This window comes from Rhinolophus sinicus, chromosome 2, assembly GCF_057876585.1.
Source record: "Rhinolophus sinicus isolate RSI-liver-muscle chromosome 2, RSI-T2T, whole genome shotgun sequence".
NCBI classification, from domain to species: domain Eukaryota; kingdom Metazoa; phylum Chordata; class Mammalia; order Chiroptera; family Rhinolophidae; genus Rhinolophus; species Rhinolophus sinicus.
The window spans coordinates 113,384,898-113,408,865 of record NC_142502.1 but is presented as its reverse complement, the minus strand read 5'-3'; the positions used below and the strand labels follow the sequence as shown (position 1 = coordinate 113,408,865).

Genomic DNA, 23,968 nt, shown 5'->3' with positions numbered 1-23,968 from the left:
CTCAGGACCACTCTTCCCTAATCACCCAGGCCAGGTACCAGGCAACTTGGGCCAGCCCCAGTACCCCAGAATCTGCTGAAATGCCACTGACTCTGCCTTATCCATTCCTTCCTGCGGAATCCACAATACAGACGCTTGCCCATGTTTGCCCTGGTGCTTCCTCACCCCGCCCTGCGTGGGTGGTGTGCTCTCTTCTTGGGCACTGTGTTTGTCAGTTTTGGTTGCCATAACAAAGCACCATAGACGGGGGCTAAAACAACAGAATTTATTTCTCTCCGTTCTGGAGGCTGGAGCTGCAAGATGAGGGTGCCCGCTGAATCAATTTCTGGTGAGAAATTGCTTCCTAATGTGCAGACAGCTGTCTTCTTGCTGTTCCTTTTATGAGAGAGAGAGAGAGAGAGAGAGAGAGAGAGAGAGAGAGAGAGAGAGAAGGAAGTGGGGTCAAGCACGCGTAAGTTTTCAGGTGTGTCTTTTTAAAAGGACACTAATCCTATAGGATCAGGACCCCACGCTTAGGGCCTCGTCTAACCTTAACTGTAGGCCCCGTCTCCAAACACAGTCGCTTTGGGGGTGGACACAACTCAGTCCATAGCAGGGAGTGTGAGTAGCAAATTGCCTTTTCAGTGGCAGTTGAACTGATCTGTTGGCCTCATCATATCTGAGTAATAATGAAATCTACATTTTAAAACATACCCTGCTGCCAGAGAGAGAGAGAGAGAGAGAGAGAGAGAGAGAGAGAGAGAGAGCGCAAGAGAGAGAGAGTTTATCTCCCTTGTAGAGAAACACCATTGCTTGTGTGATTCCAAGGAGAGTGACTGGGTCCTTTCCTGAGTTGGCCCATCCGAGACGAATGCAATGGTTGTCCTTGAGCATTTGTTCTCAAACTGAACTGCTCATCAGATTTGTGTGGGGAGCTTGTTAATCACTCAGAGGCTGATCCCACATAATATGGAGATCCTGGGAATGTGCGTTTTAGCACTTCCCTCTGCATAAGAACTCCGGAGAGTGCTCTATTAAAATGCACGTGTCTTGGCCATAGCCACCGTCTGACGGTCTGGATCCAGGGAGAGCCAGGTACGAGAGTTTGTAACAGGACCCTGGTGATTCTGAGAACCACTGCTCTGGTTTCTCTTTGAGCACTTTGAAGTCTAACACCAGCTGATTGGTTTCCATTCTGGGTTTCCGAGCCCCCTAACTACAGACGGGTCCTCACTGCTCCACTGTTGCTAGTGGAGAGAGAAAAAGGCAACTGGCAGGGCCACCTCATTTTTCCTCTGCTCAAGTCTTGTGGGCCTTTCCTCTGGGCAGGCGAGAGGCCAGGGCGAGTTCGCTATGACTTTGAGCAGTTTCACACTCCTGCAGTTCAACTCCTGACTTGCAGGCTATGCACCATGGAGTGTGGGTCTTGGAGGAGAAGATGAGGGGTGGCCGGCCCTCCTGTCCCTGCTCAGGCCCTTGAAAGCAGTCCCACCCACAGCCACTAGTGCTTATGTCTGCCCTGGGTCCCCTGTGGTTCCCGGGAGGTCCTCTGCACCTTCAGCTTGAGGCCCAGCTCAAGTGCAGTTATTATCCATCTGAAGCGCTTGGCTTGCAGGGAGACTGGACTCTGGGTCCCCCCGTGCCCGAGCGAGGCTGTCTGGGCAGAGCCACCAGCCCTCAGGCACAGTGCTGTGCTCTGTGGGCTCTCCAAAGAGCCAGTCTTAATGGCGATTTGCTTCCTGCACAGGTGACGCTGTGTTAACTGGAGTAGACATCCACCTCGTTCTCTTTTCTAACCTGGAGAACACATCAGAGTACACCGGGCAGCACAGGCCTCGGCACCTGGGCTGTGGGGCCTGCCAGGACAAACCTCAGCATCTCCCCTCTGCCCTGAAAGGAAGCAGGAGGTCCCAGCGGGAGGCAGGCTCAGCCAGACTGAGTCTGTCGGCCTCTCGGGGGGCCGTTGGACAAGGCTGGATTGTTCACTGCCATGAAGCCATCGTCCTAGTCTCACCTGAAACCCTTGAGAAATAGACAGGACTGAGGCTTTCCATGGCCCAGGTGAGGCCCCACACCTCTCCTGCCATTGGTCCATCCATCTGTCCATCCTCACCTGTTCACCTGTGCTTCAGGATTCTCTCTGGGCTGGGTGAGTGGCGACACGCCACTCTAGAGGGGCTGCAGGAGCATTACTCAGAGGTTTCCTCTGCAACCTGAATGAAGTTTCCAGTGATTGCTGACCAGGATTTCAGATAATTGGCTTCAGGGTGTGCCTTAGCCTGTCGTCCCCATGCCCTACTTCTTCTGTTTTTGGTTTTTCTTTTCCAAGTACAGTTGACCTACAATATTATATTAGTTTCAGGTATACAGCATAGTGGTTAGACATTTATATACCTTACGAGGTGATCCCCTGATAAGTCTAGTACCTAAGTGGCACCATACATAGTTATCAAAATACTAGTGACTATATTCCCTATGCTGTTCTTTACATCCCTGTGACTATTTTGTAACTGCCAATTTGTACTTCTTAATCCTTTCACCTTTTTCACCTATCTGCCCAGCCCCCTCTCAGCTGGCAACCCTCAAAATGTTCTCTAAGAGTTTGTTTCTGTTTTGTTTGTTTATTTTGTTGTTTAGATCCCACATATAAGTGAGATCATATGGTATTTGTCTTTCTCAGTATGACTTATTTCACTCAGCATAATACCCTCTAGGTCCATCCATGTAGTCGCAAATGGTAAAGTTTCATTCTTTTTTATGGCCAAGTAATATTCCATTGTACATATGTACCACATCTTCTTTATCCATTCGTCTATTGATGGACACTTAGGTTGCTTCCATAGCTTGGCTATTGTAAGTGCTGCAGTGAACATAGGGCTGCATATATCTTTTTGAATTAGTATTTTGGATTTCTTCAAATAAATATCCAGAGTGGAATTGCTGGGTCATAAGGTAACTCTAATTTTTTGAGGACCCTCTATACTGTTTTTAATAGTGGCTGCACCAATTTACGATCCCAACAATAGTGCACAAGGGTTCCTTTTTCTCCAAATCCTCGCCAACACTTGTTATTTGTTGATTTTTTGATCACAGCCATTCTGAGAGGTGTGAAGTGATAGCTCGCTGTGGTTTCAGTTTTCATTTCTCTGATGATTAGTGACGTTGAGCATCTTTTCATATGTCTGTTGGCCATCTGTATGTCCTCTTTGGAGAAATTTCTGTTCAGGTTCTCTGTTTATTTTGTAATTGGATTGTTTGGGGGTTTTTTAGGTGTTAAGTTGTATGAGTTCCTTATATATTTTGGGTATTAACTAACCCCTTACCAGATGTATCATTGGCAAATATCTCTCCCATTTGGTTGGTTGTCTTTTTGTTTTGTTGATGGTTTCCTCCGCTGTGCAAAAACTTTTTAGTTTGATGTAATCCCATTTGTTTATTTTTATCTTTTGTTTCCCTTGCCCAAGTAGATATATCAAAAAAGAAAAATTACTAAGAGCCATGTTAAAGAGTTTATTGCCTATGTTTTCTTCTAGGAGTTTTATGGTTTTGGGTCTTACATTTAAGTCTTTAATACATTTTGAGTGCATTCTTGTATGTGGTGTAAGAAAGAGGTCCAGTTTCATTTTTTTTTCTTTGCATGTATCTGTCCAGTTTTCCCAGCACCATTTATTGAAGAGACTGTTTTTATCCCATTGTATATTCTTGCCCCCTTTCTCATAGATTAATTGACCAAGGGTTTATTTCTGGGCTCTCTATTCTGTTCCATTGACCTGTGTGTCTGTTTTTATGCCAATAATACCATGCTGTTTTGATGACTATAGCCTTGTAGTATAGTTTGATATCAGATATCAGGGAGTGATACCACTCCCTTTTTCTTCTTTCTCAAGATTGCTCTGGCTATTCAGGGTCTTTTGTGGTTCCATATAAATTCTAGGATTATTTGTTCTAGTTCTGTTAAAAATGCCATTGGTATTTTGATAGGGATTGCATTGAATTTATAGATTGCTTTTGGTAGTGTGGACATTTTAATGATATTAATTTGTCCTATTCATAAACATGGTATATGTTTCAATTTCTTTCTTCGGTGTCTTATAATTTTCCTAGTACAGGTCTTTTACCAAATTGGTTAAATATATTCCTAGGTATTTCATTTTTTTGATGCAATTGTAAATGGGATTGTTTTCTTAAATTCTCTTTCAGGTACTTTATTGGTGTGTAAAAATGCAACTGATGATGATTCTGAATATTAATTTTGTGTCCTGGTACTTTATGAATTCATTGTTCTAAACGTCTTTTGGTAGAATCTTTAGGGTTCTCTCTATATATACAGTATCATGTCATCTGCAAATAATGACAGTTTTACTTCTTCCTTCCCAATTTGGATTCCTTTCATTTGTTCTTCTTCCGTGGCTGCTGTGGCTAGAACTTCCAATATGTGTTGAATTGAAGTGGTGACAGTGGGCGTGCTTCTCTTACTGTTTTGTGCTTAACCTCTGGCATTTTAATTATAATGTGTCTGGGTGTGGGCCTCTTTGGGTTCATCTTGTTTGGGATTCTCTGTGCTTCCTGGACTTGAATGTCTATTTCCTTAGCCAGGGTAGGGAAATTTTCAGTCATTAGTTTTTCAGATAGGTTTTTAATTCCTTGCTCCCTCTTTTCTCCTTATGATTTGAATGTTGGTATGCTTGATGTTTCCCAGAGGCCTCTTAAATTCTCCTCATTGTTTTTTATTCTTTTTTCTTTTTGCTGTTCTGATTAGATGTTTTCCACTACCTTTTCTTCCAGATTGCTAATTTGATCCTCTGCTTCATCTAATCTGCTGTTGAGTCCTTCTAGTGTATTCTTCATTTCTGGCTGGTTCTTTTTTATGGTTTCTATGTCCTTTTTCATGTTTTTTCTCTCTTGGATGAAGTTCTCACTGGGATCATCTTGTCTTCCCCTAAGTTCCTTAAGTATCCTTGTAACCATTGTTTCAACTCTGGATCTGGTAGACTGCTTGCCTCCATTTCATTTAGTTCTTTTTCTGGAGTTTTGCCCTGTTCTTTTTATTTGGGACGTATGCCTCTGTCTCCTCATTTTAGCTGCCTCCCTGTGTTTGTTACTCTGTATTAGGTTGATCTGCTGTGTCTCCCAGTCTTGGCAGAGTCTCCTTATATAGTAGGTCTCCTGAGGGTCCCAGTGGCACAGTCTCCCTGGGAAACTGAACTGGCTACTCTATGGATTTCCCTTGTGTGGGTTGTGTGTGCCCACCTGTCGTAGTTGAACCTTGGTTGCTGTTGGCATGTCATGGGTGGGATTGACCCACAGGCTGGCTGGCTCTGAGGACTGGCTGTGACTATAGCAGACAAGCTGTTGTGCAGAACTCACACCATGAAGAGGGATTTTCCACAGCGGGGCTCTGTGCCTGCCAAGACCACCCTTTGGGTGTATCGTTTGTGTTGCTGTTTGCATGGTGCTCTGATGTGGTCTGAGGCTGACCACCAGGTGTGTTAGCCTCTTGGGAGCAGCTCTAGTGCAGGCCTATGCTCAGCCGGGCACTTGGCACTGCCTGGTAGGAACTACAGAGTGCTCACGGGTGGCAGCTGCCTATGTACACCATCACTTCTTGAGCTTTAAGGTGCACACAAGCCCCTAAGGAGCTCATTCAGGTGTGGATTCAGGTTCAGCGTCCAGGTGGGTACGGAATGTACAGCTAAGCTGTTTCCATGTGCTGCTGCTGCTGCTGCTGCTGGGGTCACACTTGGCGGAGTCAGGCCCTACGGACCTGTCCATATAAGAATTCTTTCCATTAGTGCCACACTTGGGGAAGTGTGTGTTTGCCGAGTTCAAGTTAACTGCAACCTGTCAGCCATCAGCAGGTGAGCGACGGTGCCTGTTGTCGCCTGCTGTCACACTGACTGCAGGGCTGTGGCTCTATGGGGCCTCATCAGACTCTGCTCATCCACACTACACTGCCATGATTGAACCCTGAGCACAAAGGGCAAGTACAGGCTTGTCAGGGTCAAGAAGCACCATTGAGCTATTACCCTGTAGTGAAGAGAAGGGTCATCAGTTAAAAATCCCAGTGCATTCACAGTTCTCTGTGCTCTCCTGCCTCCCTGTCACTTGTCTGTGGGGACAGACAGGGTATAGGGAAAGCAGTGAATGGTCTAGGATGCTTGACACCCGCGGAAAAGCCAGTTCACAGTGTCGGGAGATTGCACAGACACACGCACATACCAACTTCCAGCTTAACGTGGCAAATCTCTTCATGTTTCAGGTTCCATGCGTTTGCAGAGAGAACAGAGTGTGTGGAATTTCCTGCATTCCCCCAAAGGGATGGTGACAGTGTAATGACTTGGAATTCAAGGAAATTGAAAGGAAAACCCCCTCCAGGTACCTGGGATCAAAAAGAAACAGTGTACCCTGTTTCTTAATAACGTCAGGTGATCCGTGTCCTTAGGAAATAAAACACTAGGTGGGGACCAGTTGTTTCAAGGGCAGAGTTCATGGATGTTGATGTTGAATCTGTCAGCTTAGCAACCAGACATAGGTTTATCACCCAGGGAAATGGCCTAAGCGATGTGTGTTTACCAACTTGGGAAGCTTCTGGACACGTGGCTCCAGCCTGTCAGCACAGGACTTAGCTCTTGTTAGGGCAGAGCCACTGTGCTGCCCGGGTTAGCTGGACGCTGAGCTAAGGATGCCTGTGGTTCTCTGGGTTTTCTGCTGCTCAGCCCGTCAGTGAGGCAGTGCTGTAGATGCACATGCGGGACTGACCTGCCTCTCGCGGGGGCCTCTGTGGAGGCTGAATGAACCACCCTTTTCATTCAGGAATGTGATCAGAGAGTACAACAGGCACAGAAAATGAAGTCACAAAATCAGTGAGAAATAGGGCTGTGACTGGGAAAAACAGTAGTAGACAGTTACTCAGGAAGCCAAGACATAGGTGTTTCTGTGGGCTGATGAAATCGCAACATGCCCAAGCCACTGTGAGCCCGGCCGAGAGAAGCAGGAAAGGAAGCAGGCCTGTTAGCCATCTGAGGAAGCCCCCCCACCTCCACCCTCTTGCTCCTTCTTAGTAATCCACAGACAGATGTCCAGCTTCAGTATGAGGCAAGAACCACTCTTTAGGGACAGGGGAGAAGCTGCAGGATACAGCTGCTTGCGAGTTTCCTGCGTAGGCAATCATGTCGCAGAGGCTCCCCGGGGAAGGGCATTGGGACTGAGCAGGAGGCAATCCTATCAGGTAAAGAGAAGATGGGACAGAGTCACAGCGGGTACGCTGGATTCAGATTCTTGTGTCTCAAGGCAGAACAGGGCAAAGGCCCCAGTGGCGCTCACTGTGCACAGTGCCTTAGGTCATAACCGACACCTTCGTTCTGATGATGAATTGGACATCTCCAAGAATTTGCAAAAATGTCAGTTGATAAGCAAGGTTGATGCTAATGGAAGAAAAAATTGAATTCAATATGTGTGCATGCCTTCTGAAAATAATTTATAAGATTAGGCCTAGGGGGCAATGACTCAATCAAGGTAAACAATGTGAGATGTCACCAGCTCCCCAAGGTGGCCAATTACTGTAAAGGGGGTTTAATTTGGGCCTATGTTTCTTGGCAATTTAGTTTTAAAGGGAAACATATTTGGCTGCATAGCTTATGTTTTCAGCAAGTACCATCTTCCTAACCCTGCAGAGCATAGAATTAAATTGCAGATAAAAACATTTTTCTTAGAGTAAAATGCTCAGAGCATTGTGCCTGCCAGTGTAATACCATTTCAGTGATCAATGTTCTGACTTTGGGTCCCATGTCCTCAATACGCGATCGATCACAATGTCCCAGAAATGCCAACGTTTCAAAACCGACCTCTCCTACTGAAAAACTGCCCAGAAGTCCTTGACTGTTTTGGTTTGGAAAATGCCTGCTTTCCAGCCTCTCCCAGGGCCTCAGGCAGTTCTTCAGTCTTTTCCCAATCTGTTCCCTCTCCCCATGTTTCCATCATCTGTTTCTAGCATTTGTCAGTGTCCAGTTTCCTCAGGCCCCTCTCCAGTTTGGGGAGGGAAGGTGCCCCCTCTGGAGGTAATTTGCCTCCTTTTGCAGAGAAAAGAGAGTCTGCAATTCACCTGGCAATTTAAAGAAATGTCCTATTATTGACTTTTCAGATTCCAGATAATTGGCTTTCAGCGTGTAACTTACCGTCACCTCCATGCACTACACCAGTGTAAGACAACTCTGTACTCAAGATAAATAACAGTTTTAGAAATTGTAGTAAAACACATAACAGAAAATGGACCATCTTAACTATTTTGAAGTGCACAGTTCAGTGGTGTTAAGTACATTCACGTCGTTGTGCAACCCATCTCTAGAAATCTTTCCATTTTACAAAACTGGAACTCTGTATCCATTAAACAACTAACTCCCCATTCTTTCCTCCCCGAGCCCCTGGCATCCACCAATCTACTTTCTGTCCCTGTTCCACTGTTTTATTATTTTAAAATGGAACAAACACTTGTAAGTTGCCTGTATGTACCAACCTCTAATCAAATTTTAGCTCACTTGCTCTTCATCACGGTCCTATGAGTGGGGCTGTTGGTGGTGGTGAGACCAAGACAGAAGGTGGTTACGAAGCTTGTTCTGATTCAGAGCCAGTAAGTGGCAGAACAAGGGCTCATAGACCATCCATCGCACAGGCTGCTTTTCTTCAGTGACACGTGTTGTGTGTGAAGTGTGATCCAGCTCCTTTGACTGTCTCCTGTATCTACCCTCCTCCCTCTAATGCTTTAAAACACTTTATTCCTGTTTGTGCTCACCTTCTCTGGATTCTTTCAGGAGTTCCCTAGTGTATTTTCTTCACCAAGTTTCTACCGATTTTATGTTGACTTCTGTGATTTTTTTCTACTTTCCTGAGTTTTTCGTATTTCATCTCTTCCTGTTGTATTGCCATCTCACTCCTGAGTTTCTGAATTTCTGCTTTGTTTTCTTCCTTCATGGAGATGATGGCTTCATATATATTTTTGAATTCATGGTGAAATACCGGATCATAATTTTCACGTATTCCTTGATAACATTTTTAGTGAGTATTATTATCTCTCAATAGGTTTCGGCTCTTTCCTCCAGTTTTCTTTTTTTTAATAATAGTTTGTTTGGATGCTGTGTGCTAGCTTCCTCTTTATTATTTAGACTAAAGCAGAAGACCCAATAGACCTGTGCAGCTGGTCCTGTGGGAGGTCAGGTGGGAAGGGCTGTGCTTCTGGCTCAGGGCTCTCCGCCCCGCTGCTGCAGAGACTGCTGCCTCCAGACAAGTTTGTTCTGCGCGGTGCTGCGTGAAGCCTCCTCTCTTGCCTCCGGAAACCAAGTAGACAGATTTGTGCTGCTAGCTCTTGTTACTGATGTCACAGGATGCAGCGCGACTGCCAGGCTCACCTTTGACTTTGGTGGGCCCCCCACTTCCTAACACCTGCCCAGCTCCCGGGAGCCCGCCCCGTACACAGAGGCTTTCTTCTGCATAGCTTATGCCTCGCCTCACCTGCTCTCAACAGCGCTTACCTGGATGTTGCCTTTGTCTCCTAATTTCAAAGAAGAAGGTATTTGTGTTTTCTTTTTCATTTGCGTTTCCCCCCATAATTTCTAGGAAAAAGGGAAAAGATATTGACATATACTTGTGTTTACCCTGGAAGTAAAGACTACATCGTAAATGTTCAAAGGTGTATTAACGTGAGCTCTGAGACCAAATGTGAAACCGGATGTCTGCATCCAGTGCAGGCTGCCTGGGGTCTTTCACTTTTACTTGTCATGCATTATGTGCCACTCCCTGTACTTATTATCATTGACCACAGCCCATCTGACATCAGTTTCTCAAATTCCAGAATAACTTATGATAAGTTGGTATAAAATTCTGGTGTTTTAAAAGAGAATATAATTTGCTATATTTAATATGAATATTAAAAAATAACTATCATCATCTGTTTTTTTCTCCCGTCATTTCATCAGTTATTTCCTAGAAACCATGATATCACTTCGAATTATTGAATGAGAGTGAAGAAGTGTACTAATTCTCTAAATGCTCAACTTTGGTCACTTCAAAGGATTCTTCCTAAGATGGTTAAACTTGGTGTGTGTGTGTGTGTGTGTGTGTGTGTGTGTGTTGCTAGGTGATCTCATTTAATCTTCACAACACCATGTGAGGTGAATGGTATTACTGTCCCAATTTTTCACACGAGAAATAACCTTGGAGTTGTTTTCTGAGGTTACACGGCTGGTAAGGGCAGAGCTGGAGGTCTGAAGGTCTGAGCCCAGGCTGTCACGTACACTCGGCTGTCCCATTCTGCTGACATAGTATAGACAGTGTGGGAAATACAGGAAGAAAGGAAATAGTGTTGCTCCCCAAAGATGTTCAGTGTTGAACATAGTGGTGTATTTCCTGCCAGTCTTCTCATCGTATACTGTTTTTAAAAAATTAAAGAATAAATATCATATTATGTACCAATTTGAATATTGCATTTTCTATTTAATATTGGAGCAAGTATTTTTCCATGTTCTTAGAAAACTTTTGTAAGTGACATTTAAAAATACGTAATACTTTATATTCAAATGGTGTGCTATACTTTTGTTAACCATTTCCTGTTGGACACTTGGGTACTTTCTAATTTTTTTGCTATTAGAAATGATACAGCACCCATCTTTGTGGTGTGTGTGTGTGTGTGTGTGTGTGTGGTGTATATCCTCCTGTATTTTAGATTTTGGGGGATAGATTTCTAGTAGTGAAAATACTGGATCAATGTGTTTCAACATTTGGGAGTAATCTCTCACTGAATCGCTTTCCAAAAAAATGTTTTAAGACAGTGTAACTCACATCAGAAGTGTTTGGGGGAAACCCATTTCACTGAACTCATCCAAATTTCTTTGATGAAGAAATTAATGTCAGTTAGTAATGAAAAGTAGTGAAATTAAACATTTTTGTATTTAACTTCCTTTTGTGAATTACCTGCTTGTCTTTTGCCCAATTGTCTCTTGGGGTCTTGTGTTTCTCATATTGTGTGAATTCTGTGTATCAATGACATTAATGCTGGTGCTATTATTTATGGATAATTTATCCAAGTCATTGTTTTCCTTTTGATTTTGTCTATATTTTATATGCAACCTTAAAATTTGTACAGTAAGTCCAATCTGTAAATCCTATAACTTTCATGATCTCGTCTCTTTTCCATTTGGTTCTTTAGGGCGAGTTTAAAACAAAAACACAAATCTTGGTCCATCTAGATTTATTTGGAGGTATGGTGTGATGTAAGGCCATAATGGGTGTTTTTCTGCAGTAACTAAGGGCTGTATTCACACCGTTCACTTACCTTCCTCTCGCTGCCTTCCTTTGTGACATACTAGGTCTGACAATTAAGTTCGCAAACTTGTTGCAACAATGTTGCTAACCTTTTTTGATATCAGAGGGATTATTCATTATGAATTTGTACCAACTGGACACCCAGTTAACCAAGTTTAGTGTTTGGAAGTGCAGGAAGGACTGTGTAAAAAAGGTAGACGACCTGAACTTTTCGTCCACAATTCATAGCTCTTGCATCACGACAATGCACCAGCTCACATGGCACTGTCTGTGAGGGAGTTTGTAGGCAGTATACAAATAACTGTATTGGGACACCCCCCAATGACTTCTTTCTTTACCTGAAGGTAAAGGAAATATGGAAAGGAAGACATTTTGATGACATTCAGGACATCAAGGGTAATATGACGACAACTCTGATGGCCATTCCAGAAAACGAGTTCCAAAATTGCTTTGAAGGGTGGACTAGGCACTGGTATCAGCACATAGCTTCCCAAGGGGAGTACTTCGAAGGTGACCATAGTGATATTCAGCAATGAGGTGTGTAGCACTTTTTCTAGGACAAGTTTGTGAACCTAATTGTCTGACCGCGTATGGCGTTCCTGTAGGTGACGGGCTTGCTCCTGGGCCTCCGCTCTGTTTCACTGCCCTCCCCAACTTTTAGTGATGACCTTGGACATTAACTCATTTTTCCAAGCCCTGTATATTTCCTGTAGGTGTGAAACATGGTTGATATTACCCAAGTGAGCCTTCCTTTTGTTGGTGGTGGACTGAGTCGTCTCGGGAGAGTATGTGTATGCCTGCTCTCTGTACTGCCTTATTCAGCGTGCACTCATTTCCACACAATACCCATTCATATTTTAAGATTTTTATTTTTTACCCGACATACACTTTCCTACCTTTTTCTTCTTTCTTTACTCTACTCTTCCCTCCACCCTGTTCATTAGTGTACATTTGGGTAGGTCCAGTGGTACAGTGGGAAAGGACAGGAACAGATTGCGCTGTCTCAGCGGTTCGCTTACTTTGCTTTCCTAGCAATGTGCTAACGCCTTTAAAAACGGGGTGGACGGTGAAAAGACAACAACTTGACTTGGAAAAGTCCTGGAAGTGCACACTGTTCCCCAATAAAGTCCTGTTCCCCTTAAAAAACAAAACAAAACAAAACAAAATAAAAATCAACTCTGGCAACGGCATTGCATTGGCACCCACCATCACCTGGAGATTTAAAAGGCGACAGTTGTTCTCTAAAGTTCTCAAAGTTCTTTGGGCTGCTCCAGCTTAGTTAGTACAGACTGGATAAATTAGATAAATACAATGCTATAAACTCTGATTTCATTTAATTCTGATGTTTGATACTTGTTCGTAAATAAATATTTGTAGGAACTTGCATTTCTTGTCATGGGTTTGATAAATTGTAATAGTATCTGCAAATAAGTTCCTTATGTCTGAATTATGACCAACTGTTAGGCCTTATATTTGGGGTGATTCCTTACATTAACCTCTTCTCCCAAAAGGAAAACATAGTTGTAAGTGGAAAGTAATTTTGTCTTATTTCTTGCTTCATTGCACAGACTCAGATACATCAAGGACAATTACTTATGTATTCTGTGCTTGCTTTGGATTTATATGTATACATTAATTCTTTGGTAGAATTTCCCACAGATTGAATTTTTTCCTGTGTTTCTAGGACTACTCTTCTCAGGTGATGGAAAGCATTTCCAGTGTTTTGACATGGGCAGTACGTGCTGCTTAGGATGGTACATTGACTCATGCATTACATTTTATGTTTTTCTTACATTACCTCCCAAGAGTTCATGGCCAATCTTCCTTGGTTGTCAAGAATATTTAGAGGACAGGAAGGGGACTAAGGTTTACGGCACCTGCTATGTCAGCTCTGCTGATGGTGGTGCCTGCCCACCTTAGGGGTCAAGAGAAAATCACCTCTGACCCTTGATTCTGTGGTCACGTGCTATCTGGAGATCATCCTCTGAATTTCTGAGAATGTTTGGGGGAGGAGGCATACTCTTCCATTCCCCTTGCCCTCTGGGGGTCCCCTGGTTGCCTGCGCTGTGTCTGGTTTCTCCACGTGAGCCTGGAGGAAAATTCATACCTCTCTTTATTCCCTCCCACTACCCTCCTCTTTCACTCTTCACTAGGTATGACTTTAATAGATGCTACTGACCCTCTGAAGGTTGAGGAAAGACTGACATATGTTCTCCCTGGATCCTCCTTCTATTTCTTCTGTTGCTTGCCTTCTGAAGCCTCTCACTATTTATTTTCAAGAGCAAAACATACCACTGAGGTTCCCCTCCAACCCTAATGACATGTATCTTGTACTTGGGGTTCATTGAGCTTTTTGGACCTGTTTGTTTATAGTTTTCATCAAATTTGGAAAATTTTCAGCCATTATTTCTTTATCACAGGTCTACAGGTCAACTGCAGTTTGATTACTCTAGGGTGGACTTATCCTCCTGTAACTAGTGTTGTCCATGGTGTATTTTTATTGCAGCAAATACCATGAACACAAGAGTCAAGCCAAACCATGCAGCTATGTTTAAGGCCCCTGCTCACATCACATCCACTGACATTACATTGACCAAAGCAAATCATATGACCCAGTCCAACCCCAGACCCACCCCAAGTGGGGTGGGAGGTCTACTCCCCTTACACTGAGATGGAGATGGAAGTAAATACTTGCTGAAGGGTAACTCAAGCTGTCGCAATCTTTCATTCTTGTGTGATTCTTTTTCGGCTCTGGGAAACAATGTTTGCTGGACAGTGAATCAACGTTGGAGTCAGACCTGGATTCAAACACTAGTTTTGGCACTAATTACTTGTATGACTTTGTAATTATGCTCCTTCAGCTGTAAAAATGGGATGAGTAACATTTTACCTCATTGGTTGAATGGTGCAGGAGTGTTTGTAAATGGGACATAGTAACTTTCAATTCTCAGAAGCTTTCGTGTAGGAATGAGCTGTTCTGGTTGGGAGCTCGGTTCCTGCTCTCTTGGGGAGAAACTTTAACTGCTGGTATTTTCTGGGGCCTGTGTCTTTAAGGGTACAGTGCTAATTCTATGGGGGCTGCTCCTTAGGTTGCAGAAGTCCCGTGGGCCCAGAGTGAGGGGTTTTGGGGATGCCCTCTTAGGAAGAAAAAAGGCTTTTGATCTCTTAGGCTCAGAGCAGGCCTTATCTTTTATTTTGGTTCTTTCTTCCTGTTTTATCCCTGGAAAAATCTGAACTGAAATAGTGACATGTTATCCTGGCAACAGGCCAAAACAAAGAGGAAATAATTTCAGCATTGATGCAGGTAGCTTGAGACCTGAACTCATTGGGAAAGCAGACAGCAGACTTATTTTAAGGGCCTGTGGTGTCAGGTGCTTCAGAAGCACTCCAATGGTAGGATTTACACTCCAGCTGACAGCCACTGTCAGAGTGCTGAGCTCCCACTGTAGCCAGAGCATCACACTTTATACCTGAGGAGGGGGGAGGAGAGCAGTGGGGGAAGAGGAGGAGGAGCTGGCCTGCAGACGCAGTCAGTCAGGCTCAGTTTTAACTCTGGCGTGGTTTCATGTATACAACCAACTGAACCAGTAGCTCAGGCCCCTCTCCTGATTCCAGGAGAGTGGGCTTGGGCAGCGCGGTACCTCTCACTTGGAGGCCCACCCCAGCCATGTCAGCCATTGCTCATCAATCCGCCAGCACCTCTTGCCCCTTCCCACGAAGCCTGTTGGACTCACAGAGCGAGGCTGAGGGAAGCTCACTGTCACCTCGGTGGTTCAGGTGGTAGGGCCGGGTCAAACCCGCAGGTGTGCAGTGACCTGTCCGCAGCAAAACATCTGCATATGTAATTTAACACAAGAAACTGGGAATTTTCCCATGACAGCAAAACTACTGACCTCTGTACTTCTAGTCCCTTTACAGGTGTAATATGCCCCTCTCACCATATTGTAAGTTTAGATCCATATTATAAGTTTAGACCTCTAGGAATTTTAGTCACCTCATAGATTATTATTATTTTTAAAATGTTATACTGCTTTCTGAAAATAGAAGTGTATGCCGCTTTTTTTCATGAAAATACTGCCTTTTGATGGTTATTTTCAGCTCAGACGCTCACGTCTGAATAGGAGCTTAGTGCTCAGACAGACGGTAGAGTCTCTGCCCAGCTGGTCCAGGGGGGTGGGGACAGGGCCACAGACACAGGCCACAGCAGGATGTGGGGAGGAGGGGTCTGGGATCGAGGCTACTGAAGGGCTTTTAGTTCTGGACCGCCATCTCCCAGGGCCTCATTAAATTGTCTGGGACCAGTGTCACCTCTAGCTGCTTTTCTAACCACCTCCCCGCTCCTGCCCATGGAATGATAATGTTTCAGGTATTTGGGGAAGCCTTGCCTAGCATGGCACAGAGATCTAAAAGGAAATGTCTTCCTCCTTGGGGGCACGTCATGGTTATGTCAGGAAAACCTGGGGCATAGCCATATGCTCAGATGGTAGGATTCTGTCCAGTTCCACTCTGAAGAGCTTATTACAGTATTGGGGCTGTCACCTATGGGACAGAGAAGAAGGTTTAGGTTCTCAATGATTGTTTCTTTGTAATTAGGAAAAAGAAAAACAAGGAAGGCTAGGAATTCTTACCAGAAACACTGGACCCTGTGCTAAGTGCTGTGGAGGAGACAAAGAAAGGAAGGACACTGTCCCCATGCTCAAGACGGTTACGATCCAGTGGCCAAGTCGGCCTGTGGTCACATAGCAGCAGCCCAGGACTGCACCCTGACCCCACAGCAGGGCCGCGTGGACACACAGAGTGGGGAGCTGTGCTGTAAGCAGCTGTGTGTTAGTGTTACTGGGCAAGCAGTCTGCTCCTTGCTGCGTGAGCCAAAGCTTGAAAGGAGAGGTTGGTGGAAAGAAAAGAGGTTTTATTCCAAAATGCCAGCTTTAAGGAATGACAGTGGACTCCCTGTCACAAAGGCTGCCTTCCTTCTCTTAATACCACCAAAGGTTTTAGAGACTTGCAAGGAGGACAGAACAAAGGAAGGAGAAACTGGCCAGCCAGGCAATGTCAGGAAAAAGCGCTTCCCAGAGGCTGGTCTGCCCCAGGGTCAGGAGTGAACCCTGTATAGATGCATAAACCCCTCCCAAGTTACTGGGCCAGGTGTGCACACTGGTCCAAAGTAAACAGAACCATTGAAACTGGTGTGCATAGTAAATGCACAGTAAACAGAGTCTTCGAGGCTTGGTGGGAGGGGAGAGAAGCAAAGAAAGGAAAAAAAAAACTTTGAAAAAGTCCCAAGCCAAACCACTGCCAAATCGAATTACATCAGAGGTTTAAATTTCAAAAATCGAAGCTAGAAGGTCACCGTTACCTTAGGAAGGATTAACTTAAGTCAGATTGGGGTCAAAGTCATGTGTACACTAATTCATCGCTGGCTGATATGTCTGTGCGCTTTGGAGCTGGAGGTTGGAGTGACAGGTGGCCAGGAATGGCATATACCAAGGGCCCATCTATGGCCGGCAGCAGAGGACTGAGAACAGTGGCTCTGGCTAGTGCGTTCCAGGGGCGGAGAAGGAGCAGGAAGCAGTCACTGCTTCTGGGGTGGTTGGGCCACACTTGATGGCGGGTCAGGATTGTGCCTTGAATGAAGGGGGGCTTGGTGAGTGCAGTGGGAGGCTGTGAGCCCCCAGATAGGAGGGTAGGGGGAGGACCGGGGCCCGAGTGGGCTGCCAGGGCAGTGCTCTGAGCAGGTTGATAGAGAGCGTCTTACGGGGCCTTGAACCCTGGACTTGAGTGCCAGCCCAGGGCACAGGGCCTTCCAAATTCACTGCTGTCCCCGGCATGGGCAGCGCCCACCCACCACATAGTGGGTGCTCAACAAACATGCTAAGTGAATGGATTAAGGAACTGGACTGTGACAGCTGGACTTCATTCTGCAGGTGAGACCCGGAGGTTTGATAGGAGGTGGTATTTTGTGGAAGGTACTCAGGGCTTTTCCTCTGACACACAAAACATATCCGAGCTGGGTCTCATTTCATTTGTTAAAATAGCCAGTCTGAGAAGTCAATACTAGGTGCAAATGAAAAAGAGCAGCTGGCGTCAGCATTCTGTGAGCCTTCAGGTCGTGACCTGGGCATAGGGGCATGTCAGGGGTCGGTGCAGGAGGGGCCATTGGGTAGGAGGGTCTTTTAGGTCCGGCTGTCTCCAGGAGGGACAGTATCCTGCTTCTGGGCACAGCAGGCCATAGTTGGCTGAGCCCCTGATTGTCAAGACCCTTAAGGCTTCGTTGTGGTTTTGTCTCCTCTCTGGGTGCGCCTGGAGAATTTCAGATTCACAGAGGTCTCTGAAGCCTGGGCTTCCTGAGCCCGTCCTCCCTCCTCTTCTGTTTCCCGGGGGCTGCCTCCCTGGGCTGCAGCTGTCACATATCCCAGCTTAAGTGCCTTAGAAGTGACCCTGATGAACATGGCAGCCCTCCCACACAGCCTGTGGTCACTCAAAATAAAACCTCTGCGTTCTAAGTTATGCTTCTTACTGCCTGTGGTTTTTCTTATTCACTAGCTGGTTTTGTTTTGTTTTTTAAAGCAAACCTAGTTAAGCGGATAGTTTTAGTTGTGTTTCCTGATCCTGTGTAGGCACTGTAGCTGCCGAATTACAATGACTAAACCAGTGTGGTGATAGCCCTCATTCCTGCTTGCACAGGGGAGCCTGTCTCCTCTCACTGCTGCCCTTCCACACATTTGGTCTCCCTGGATCCAGAGGCAGCTGTGTTTTCTTGGAAGTTTTTCCTTGAAGGCTGACTTGCTGTTGCTCCCCCTTAATATATTATTGACATGTCTGCTGAGATGGAGAGCCCTGACTCATGTGAAACTTTTAAAGAGAGAACCCTGCTACTTAACACCTCCATGCCCAAGCAGCAGCTGGAGGTCAGTCTTGCTTTCACAGGGGCCAGAAGGTTTGCATCACAGGCGTAAGGTTTGCATCTGGCCGGAGATGGCTGTATCTGGAGTTCCAGCTTGGAGCTGGGCACACATCACATTTCACCCCTGGGGCGGCTGATGGCTGCAGGGCCGTCGTGGCCATCCATCTCTGTCAGGGCTTGTCAGTTGCTTCTTTACAAACACAGCTATTAATTCTCCCTCACTTGATCTGCCCGACTTCCAGAGGGCCAGAGCTCTGCTGTCCCTTCACTCTGCCCTGCCCTCTTGGACTACTTTTTCAAAGTCAGAAACATCGACTCTGGTCTGCCCTAGTCTGTCCTGGTGGCTTAGGGTCAGCCCTTTGCCCGGGTGGATGACTCTCCTGGGGTGACTCATACACCTGATGGTGGTCTGGTACACCTGATCATTCTTTGTGGCTGTGTGATCTCAGGCGTCTGTGGACTATTATGTAGACAGGCTTGGTAAGTGGGGTCTCCTCAGCTGCTGGGGGTGGGCTGCAGGGCCCCTCTGTAACCATCGACCCCGTCTCAGCGCCACTGACAGGGCCACTGCATTGGTGCAGTCACGCCTGCCTGGGTTTGACTCTGCGCTGCCACTCACTGTGTGACCTTGGACAACTTGCTCCGCCTCAGTTTACACACCTGTAAGATGAGCACAAGAATAGAATTTGCCTGTATAGTTGTGGTGAAGAGAAGGAGAAAATGTTTAGAAAGGCCCACGTGGAAAGCCAGGCACATAGCAAGTGCCCTAGGAGGTTTTTGCCACTAGAGTACTGGGACTCGGCTTACTTCAGTGGTAACATCAGTGTCCCCTGAGTTGACTGTGTAGTTTGTGAAACAGAGTTGTTGTGTTTTTGTTTTAAATAAACTTTTTATTGGAATGGCGTTTTTTTTTTTGTTTTTGTTTTTTTTAAATTAAATTTATTGGGGTGACAATTGTTAGTAAAATTACATAGATTTCAGGTGTACAATTCTGTATTACATCATCTATAAATCCCATTGTGTGTTCATCACCCAGAGTCAGTTCTCCTTCCATCACCATATATTCGATCCCCTTACCCTCATCTCCCACCCCCCACCCCCAGCCCCCCTTACCCTCTGGCAACCACTAAACTATTGTCTGTGTCTATGAGTTTCTGTTTCTCATTTGTTTGTCTTGTTCTTTTGTTGTTTTTGGTTTATATACCACATATCAGTGAAATCACATGGTTCTCTGCTTTTTCTGTCTGACTTGTTTTGCTCAGCATTACTCTCTCAAGATCCATCCATGTTGTCACAAATGTTCCTATATCATCTTTTCTTACAGCCGAATAGTATTCCATTGTGTATATATACCACAACTTCTTTATCCATTCATCTATCGAAGGACATTTTGGTTGTTTCCATGTCTTGGCCACCGTAAACAAAGCTGCAATGAACATTGGAGCACACGTGTCTTTATCTCTAAATGTTTTCAGATTTTTTGGGTAGATACCCAGGAAAGGGATTGCTGGGTCATATGGTAATTCTATTTGTAATTTTTTGAGGAACCTCCACACTGCCTTCCATAACGGCTGCACCAGTCTGCATTCCCACCAACAGTGTATGAGGGTTCCTTTTTCTCCACAGCCTCTCCAACACTTGTTACTATTTGTCTTGTTGATGATAGCCATTCTGACTGGGGTGAGGTGATATCTCATTGTGGTTTTGATTTGCATTTCTCTGATGATTAGTGATGTTGAGCATTTTTTCATATGTCTAATTGCCATTTGTATGTCCTCTTTGGAGAAATGTCTCTTCAAGTCCTCTGCCCATTTTTCAATTGGGTTGTTTGTTTTTTTGTTGTTGAATTGCATGAGTTCCTTGTATATTCTGGATACTAGCCCCTTATCGGAGGCACTGTTTGCAAAAATCTTCTCCCATTCAGTTGGTGGCCTCTTTATTTTGTCAATGGTTTCTTTCGCTGTGCAGAAGCTTTTAAGTTTCATATAGTCCCATTTGTTTATTTTAGCTTTTACTTCCATTGCCTTTGGAGTCAAGTTCATAAAATGCTCTTTGAACCCAAGGTCCATAAGTTTAGTACCTATGTTTTCTTCTATGCAGTTTATTGTGTCAGGTCTTATGCTTAAGTCTTTGATCCATTTTGAATTAATTTTGGTACATGGTGACAAATAGCAGTCCAGTTTCATTCTTTTGCACGTGGCTATCCAATTCTCCCAGCACCATTTATTGAAGAGGCTGTCTTTGCTCCATTGTATGTTTTTAGCTTCTTTGTCAAAAATTATCTGTCCATATTTATGTGGTTTTATTTCTGGGTTCTCAATTCTATTCCATTGGTCTATGTGTCTGTTTTTCTGCCAATACCATGCTGTTTTGATTATTGTAGCCCTGTAGTACAAGCCAAAGTCAGGAAGTGTGATACCTCCATTATTGTTCTTTTTCCTTAAGATTGCTTTGGCTATTCGGGGTCTTTTGTGGTTCCAAACAAATCTGATGATTTTTTGTTCTATTTCTTTAAAATATGCCATTGGGATTTTGATGGGGATTGCATTGAATCTGTATATTGCTTTGGGTAATATGGCCATTTTAACTATGTTGATTCTTCCAATCCATGAGCACGGAATGTCTTTCCATTTCTTTGTGTCTTCTTCAATTTCTTTCAAAAAAGTCTTATAGTTTTCAGCATATAGGTCTTTCACATCCTTGGTTAAGTTTATTCCTAGGTATTTTATTCTTTTTGCTGCAATTGCAAAAGGAATTGTTTTTTGTATTTCTTTTTCTGAGATTTCATTGTTAGGATATAGGAAGGCAATGGACTTTTGTGCGTTGATTTTGTAGCCGGCAACTTTACTGTATTCGTTGATTGTTTCTAATAGCTTTTTGGTGGAGTCTTTAGGGTTTTCTATATATAGCATCATGTCATCTGCAAAGAGTGATAATTTAACTTCTTCATTCCCAATTTGGATGCCTTTTATTTCTTTCTCTTGCCTGATTGCTCTGGCAAGGACTTCCAACACTATGTTGAAAAGCAGAGGTGATAGGGGACATCCCTGTCGTGTTCCTGAACGTAGAGCAAAGGGCTTCAGTTTTTCTCCATTAATTATGAGATTAGCAGAGGGTTTGTCATATATGGCCTTTATTATGTTAAGGTATTTTCCTTCTATACCCATTTTATTAAGTGTTTTAATCATAAATGGATGTTGTATGTTGTCAAATGCTTTTTCTGCATCAATTGATATAATCATATGATTTTTGTCCTTTATTTTGTTTATGTGATGTATCACATTGATGGATTTGCGTATGTTGAACCATCCTTGTGCCCCGGGGATGAACCCCACTTGGTCGTGATGAATAATCTTTTTAATGCATTGTTGTATTCGATTTGCTAGAATTTTATTTAGGATTTTTGCATCGGTATTCATTAGAGATATTGGTCTGTAGTTTTCTTTTTTTGTGTGATCCTTACCAGGTTTTGGTATCAGGGTAATGTTGGCCTCATAGAATGAGTTAGGGAGTACTGTCTCTTCTTCAATTTTTTGGAAGAGTTTGTGCAGAATTGGTATTAGATCCTCTTTGAAGGTTTGGTAGAATTCACTAGTGAAGCCATCTGGTCCCGGACTTTTGCTTTTGGGAAGGTTTTGGATGACTGATTCAATTTCGTTACTGGTGATCGGTCTGTTTAGATTTTCCAGTTCTTCATGGTTCAGCCTTGGAAGGCTATATGTTTCTAAGAACTTGTCCATTTCTTCTAGGTTGTTGAATTTGGTGGCATATAGTCCTTCATAGTATTCTTGGATGATCCTTTGTATTTCTGTGGTGTCCGTGATAACTTCCCCTTTTACGTTTCTGATTTTGTTAATCAGTGTCTTCTCTCTTTTTATCTTAGTAAGTCTAGCCAAGGGTTTGTCAATTTTGTTAATCTTTTCAAAGAACCAGCTCTTTGTCATATTAATTTTTTCTATTGTCTTTTTGTTCTCTATTTCATTTAGTTCTGCTCTAATTTTTGTTATTTCCTTTCTTCTGCTGACCTTGGGTTTTACTTGTTCTTCTTTTTCTAGTTCTTTAAGGTGTAACATGAGGTTATTTATTTGGGAGTTTTCTTGTTTCTTGAGATAGGCCTGTAGTGAGATAAATTTCCCTCTTAAAACTGCTTTCGCTGCATCCCAAAAATTTTGGTAGGATGTATTTTCATTGTCATTTGTTTCTATGTATCTTTTGATCTCTCCTCTAATTTCTTCTTTGACCCAGTCCTTCTTTAAAAGTATGTTATTTAATCTCCATGTATTTGTGTTTTTTCCCGCTTTCTTTTTATAGTTGATATCCAATTTCAAAGCCTTGTGATCAGAGAATATGCTTGGTATGATTTCAATCTTCTTAAATTTGTTGAGACTGATTTTATGTCCCAATATATGGTCTATCCTTGAGAATGTTCCATGTACACTAGAAAAGAATGTATAGTCTGATGTTGTAGGATGAAGTGCTCTATAAATGTCAATTATGTCCATTTCATCTAATGTGTCATTTAGGGCTACTATTTCGTTATTTATTTTCTGTTTGGATGATCTATCCATAGCTGTCAATGATGTATTTAAGTCCCCTAGTATAATTGTGTTTTGGTCAATTTCTCCCTTTAGTTCTGTTAGTAGTTGCTTGGTGTATTTCGGTGCTCCCTGATTGGGGGCATAAATATTGATGACTGTTATGTCTTCTTGTTGTACAGTCCCCTTCACCATTATGAAATGTCCATCTTTGTCTCTTGTTATCTTTTCCACCTTGAAGTCTGTTTCATCTGATATCATTATGGCTACACCTGATTTTCTCTGGGTACCATTTGCTTGGAGTGTCAATTTCCACCCTTTCACTTTGAGTCTATGCTTGTCCTTGTAGCTGAGATGTGTCTCTTGGAGACAGCATATGGTTGGGTTTAGTTTTTTGATCCAATCTGCTACTCTGTGCCTTTTTATTGGTGAGTTCAGTCCATTTACATTTAGGGTGATTATTGATATGTGAGGATTTCCTGTCATTCTATCCTTAGTTTTCTGGTAAGGTTGTGTCTCCATTGTTTCTTTGCCTTTTTGTTGTTGTCTATTATTTCTGTGTGGTGGTATTCTATGATGTTTCCCTCTGTTTCTTTTTTTATTTCAGTATATATTTCAATTCTGGATTTATTTTGAGTGGTTACCCTTAAGTTTATGTAAAAGAAAGTTTGATATTTAGAGTATTCCATTTTCTTCAGCGCGCTTACTTTCTCCATTCCCATATTCCGGTTCAGGCCTTTACTCTCCCCCTTTTTGAGTTGTGGTTGCCACAAATTGTCCCTGTTGATGGTGGTCGAATAGCCTCCTTTAGTATTTCTTGTAGTGCAGGTCGTGTATTAGAAAATTCCCTCAGCTTCTGTATGTCTGGAAAGGTCTTTATTCCTCCTTCATATCTAAAGGATATCTTTGCTGGATATATTATTCTTGGCTCATGGTTTCTCTCTTTCAATAGTTTGAATATTTGGTTCCACTCCCTCCTGGCTTGTAGAGTTTCTGCTGAAAAATCTGATGATAATCTAATGGGCTTTCCTTTGTAAGTTACCGTCTTCTTTTCCCTGGCTGCCTTGAGGATTCTTTCTTTGTCGTTGGTTTTAGACAGCTTCAATACAATGTGCCTTGGAGAAGGTCTGTTGGGATTGAGGTAACTAGGTGTTCTGTTTGCTTCTTGGATTCGAGGGTCCAGTTCTGTCCACAAATTTGGGAAGTTCTCATCGACAATTTGTTTGAATATATTCTC

The 23,968-nt window shown here is 43.6% G+C and overlaps 1 protein-coding gene across 6 annotated transcripts in view; it reads left to right on the top strand.

The window, feature by feature from the left end:
* Positions 1-23,968, top strand: part of VWA3B (von Willebrand factor A domain containing 3B) — a 165,387-nt gene that overhangs the window by 32,467 nt on the left and 108,952 nt on the right. For all 6 annotated transcript variants that reach the window (XM_074332571.2, XM_074332569.2, XM_074332568.2 and 3 more), the window contains one exon: positions 6,239-6,354. In XM_074332571.2, coding sequence (XP_074188672.2) covers positions 6,239-6,354 — 116 coding nt within the window. The remainder of the gene's footprint in view (positions 1-6,238; positions 6,355-23,968) is intronic.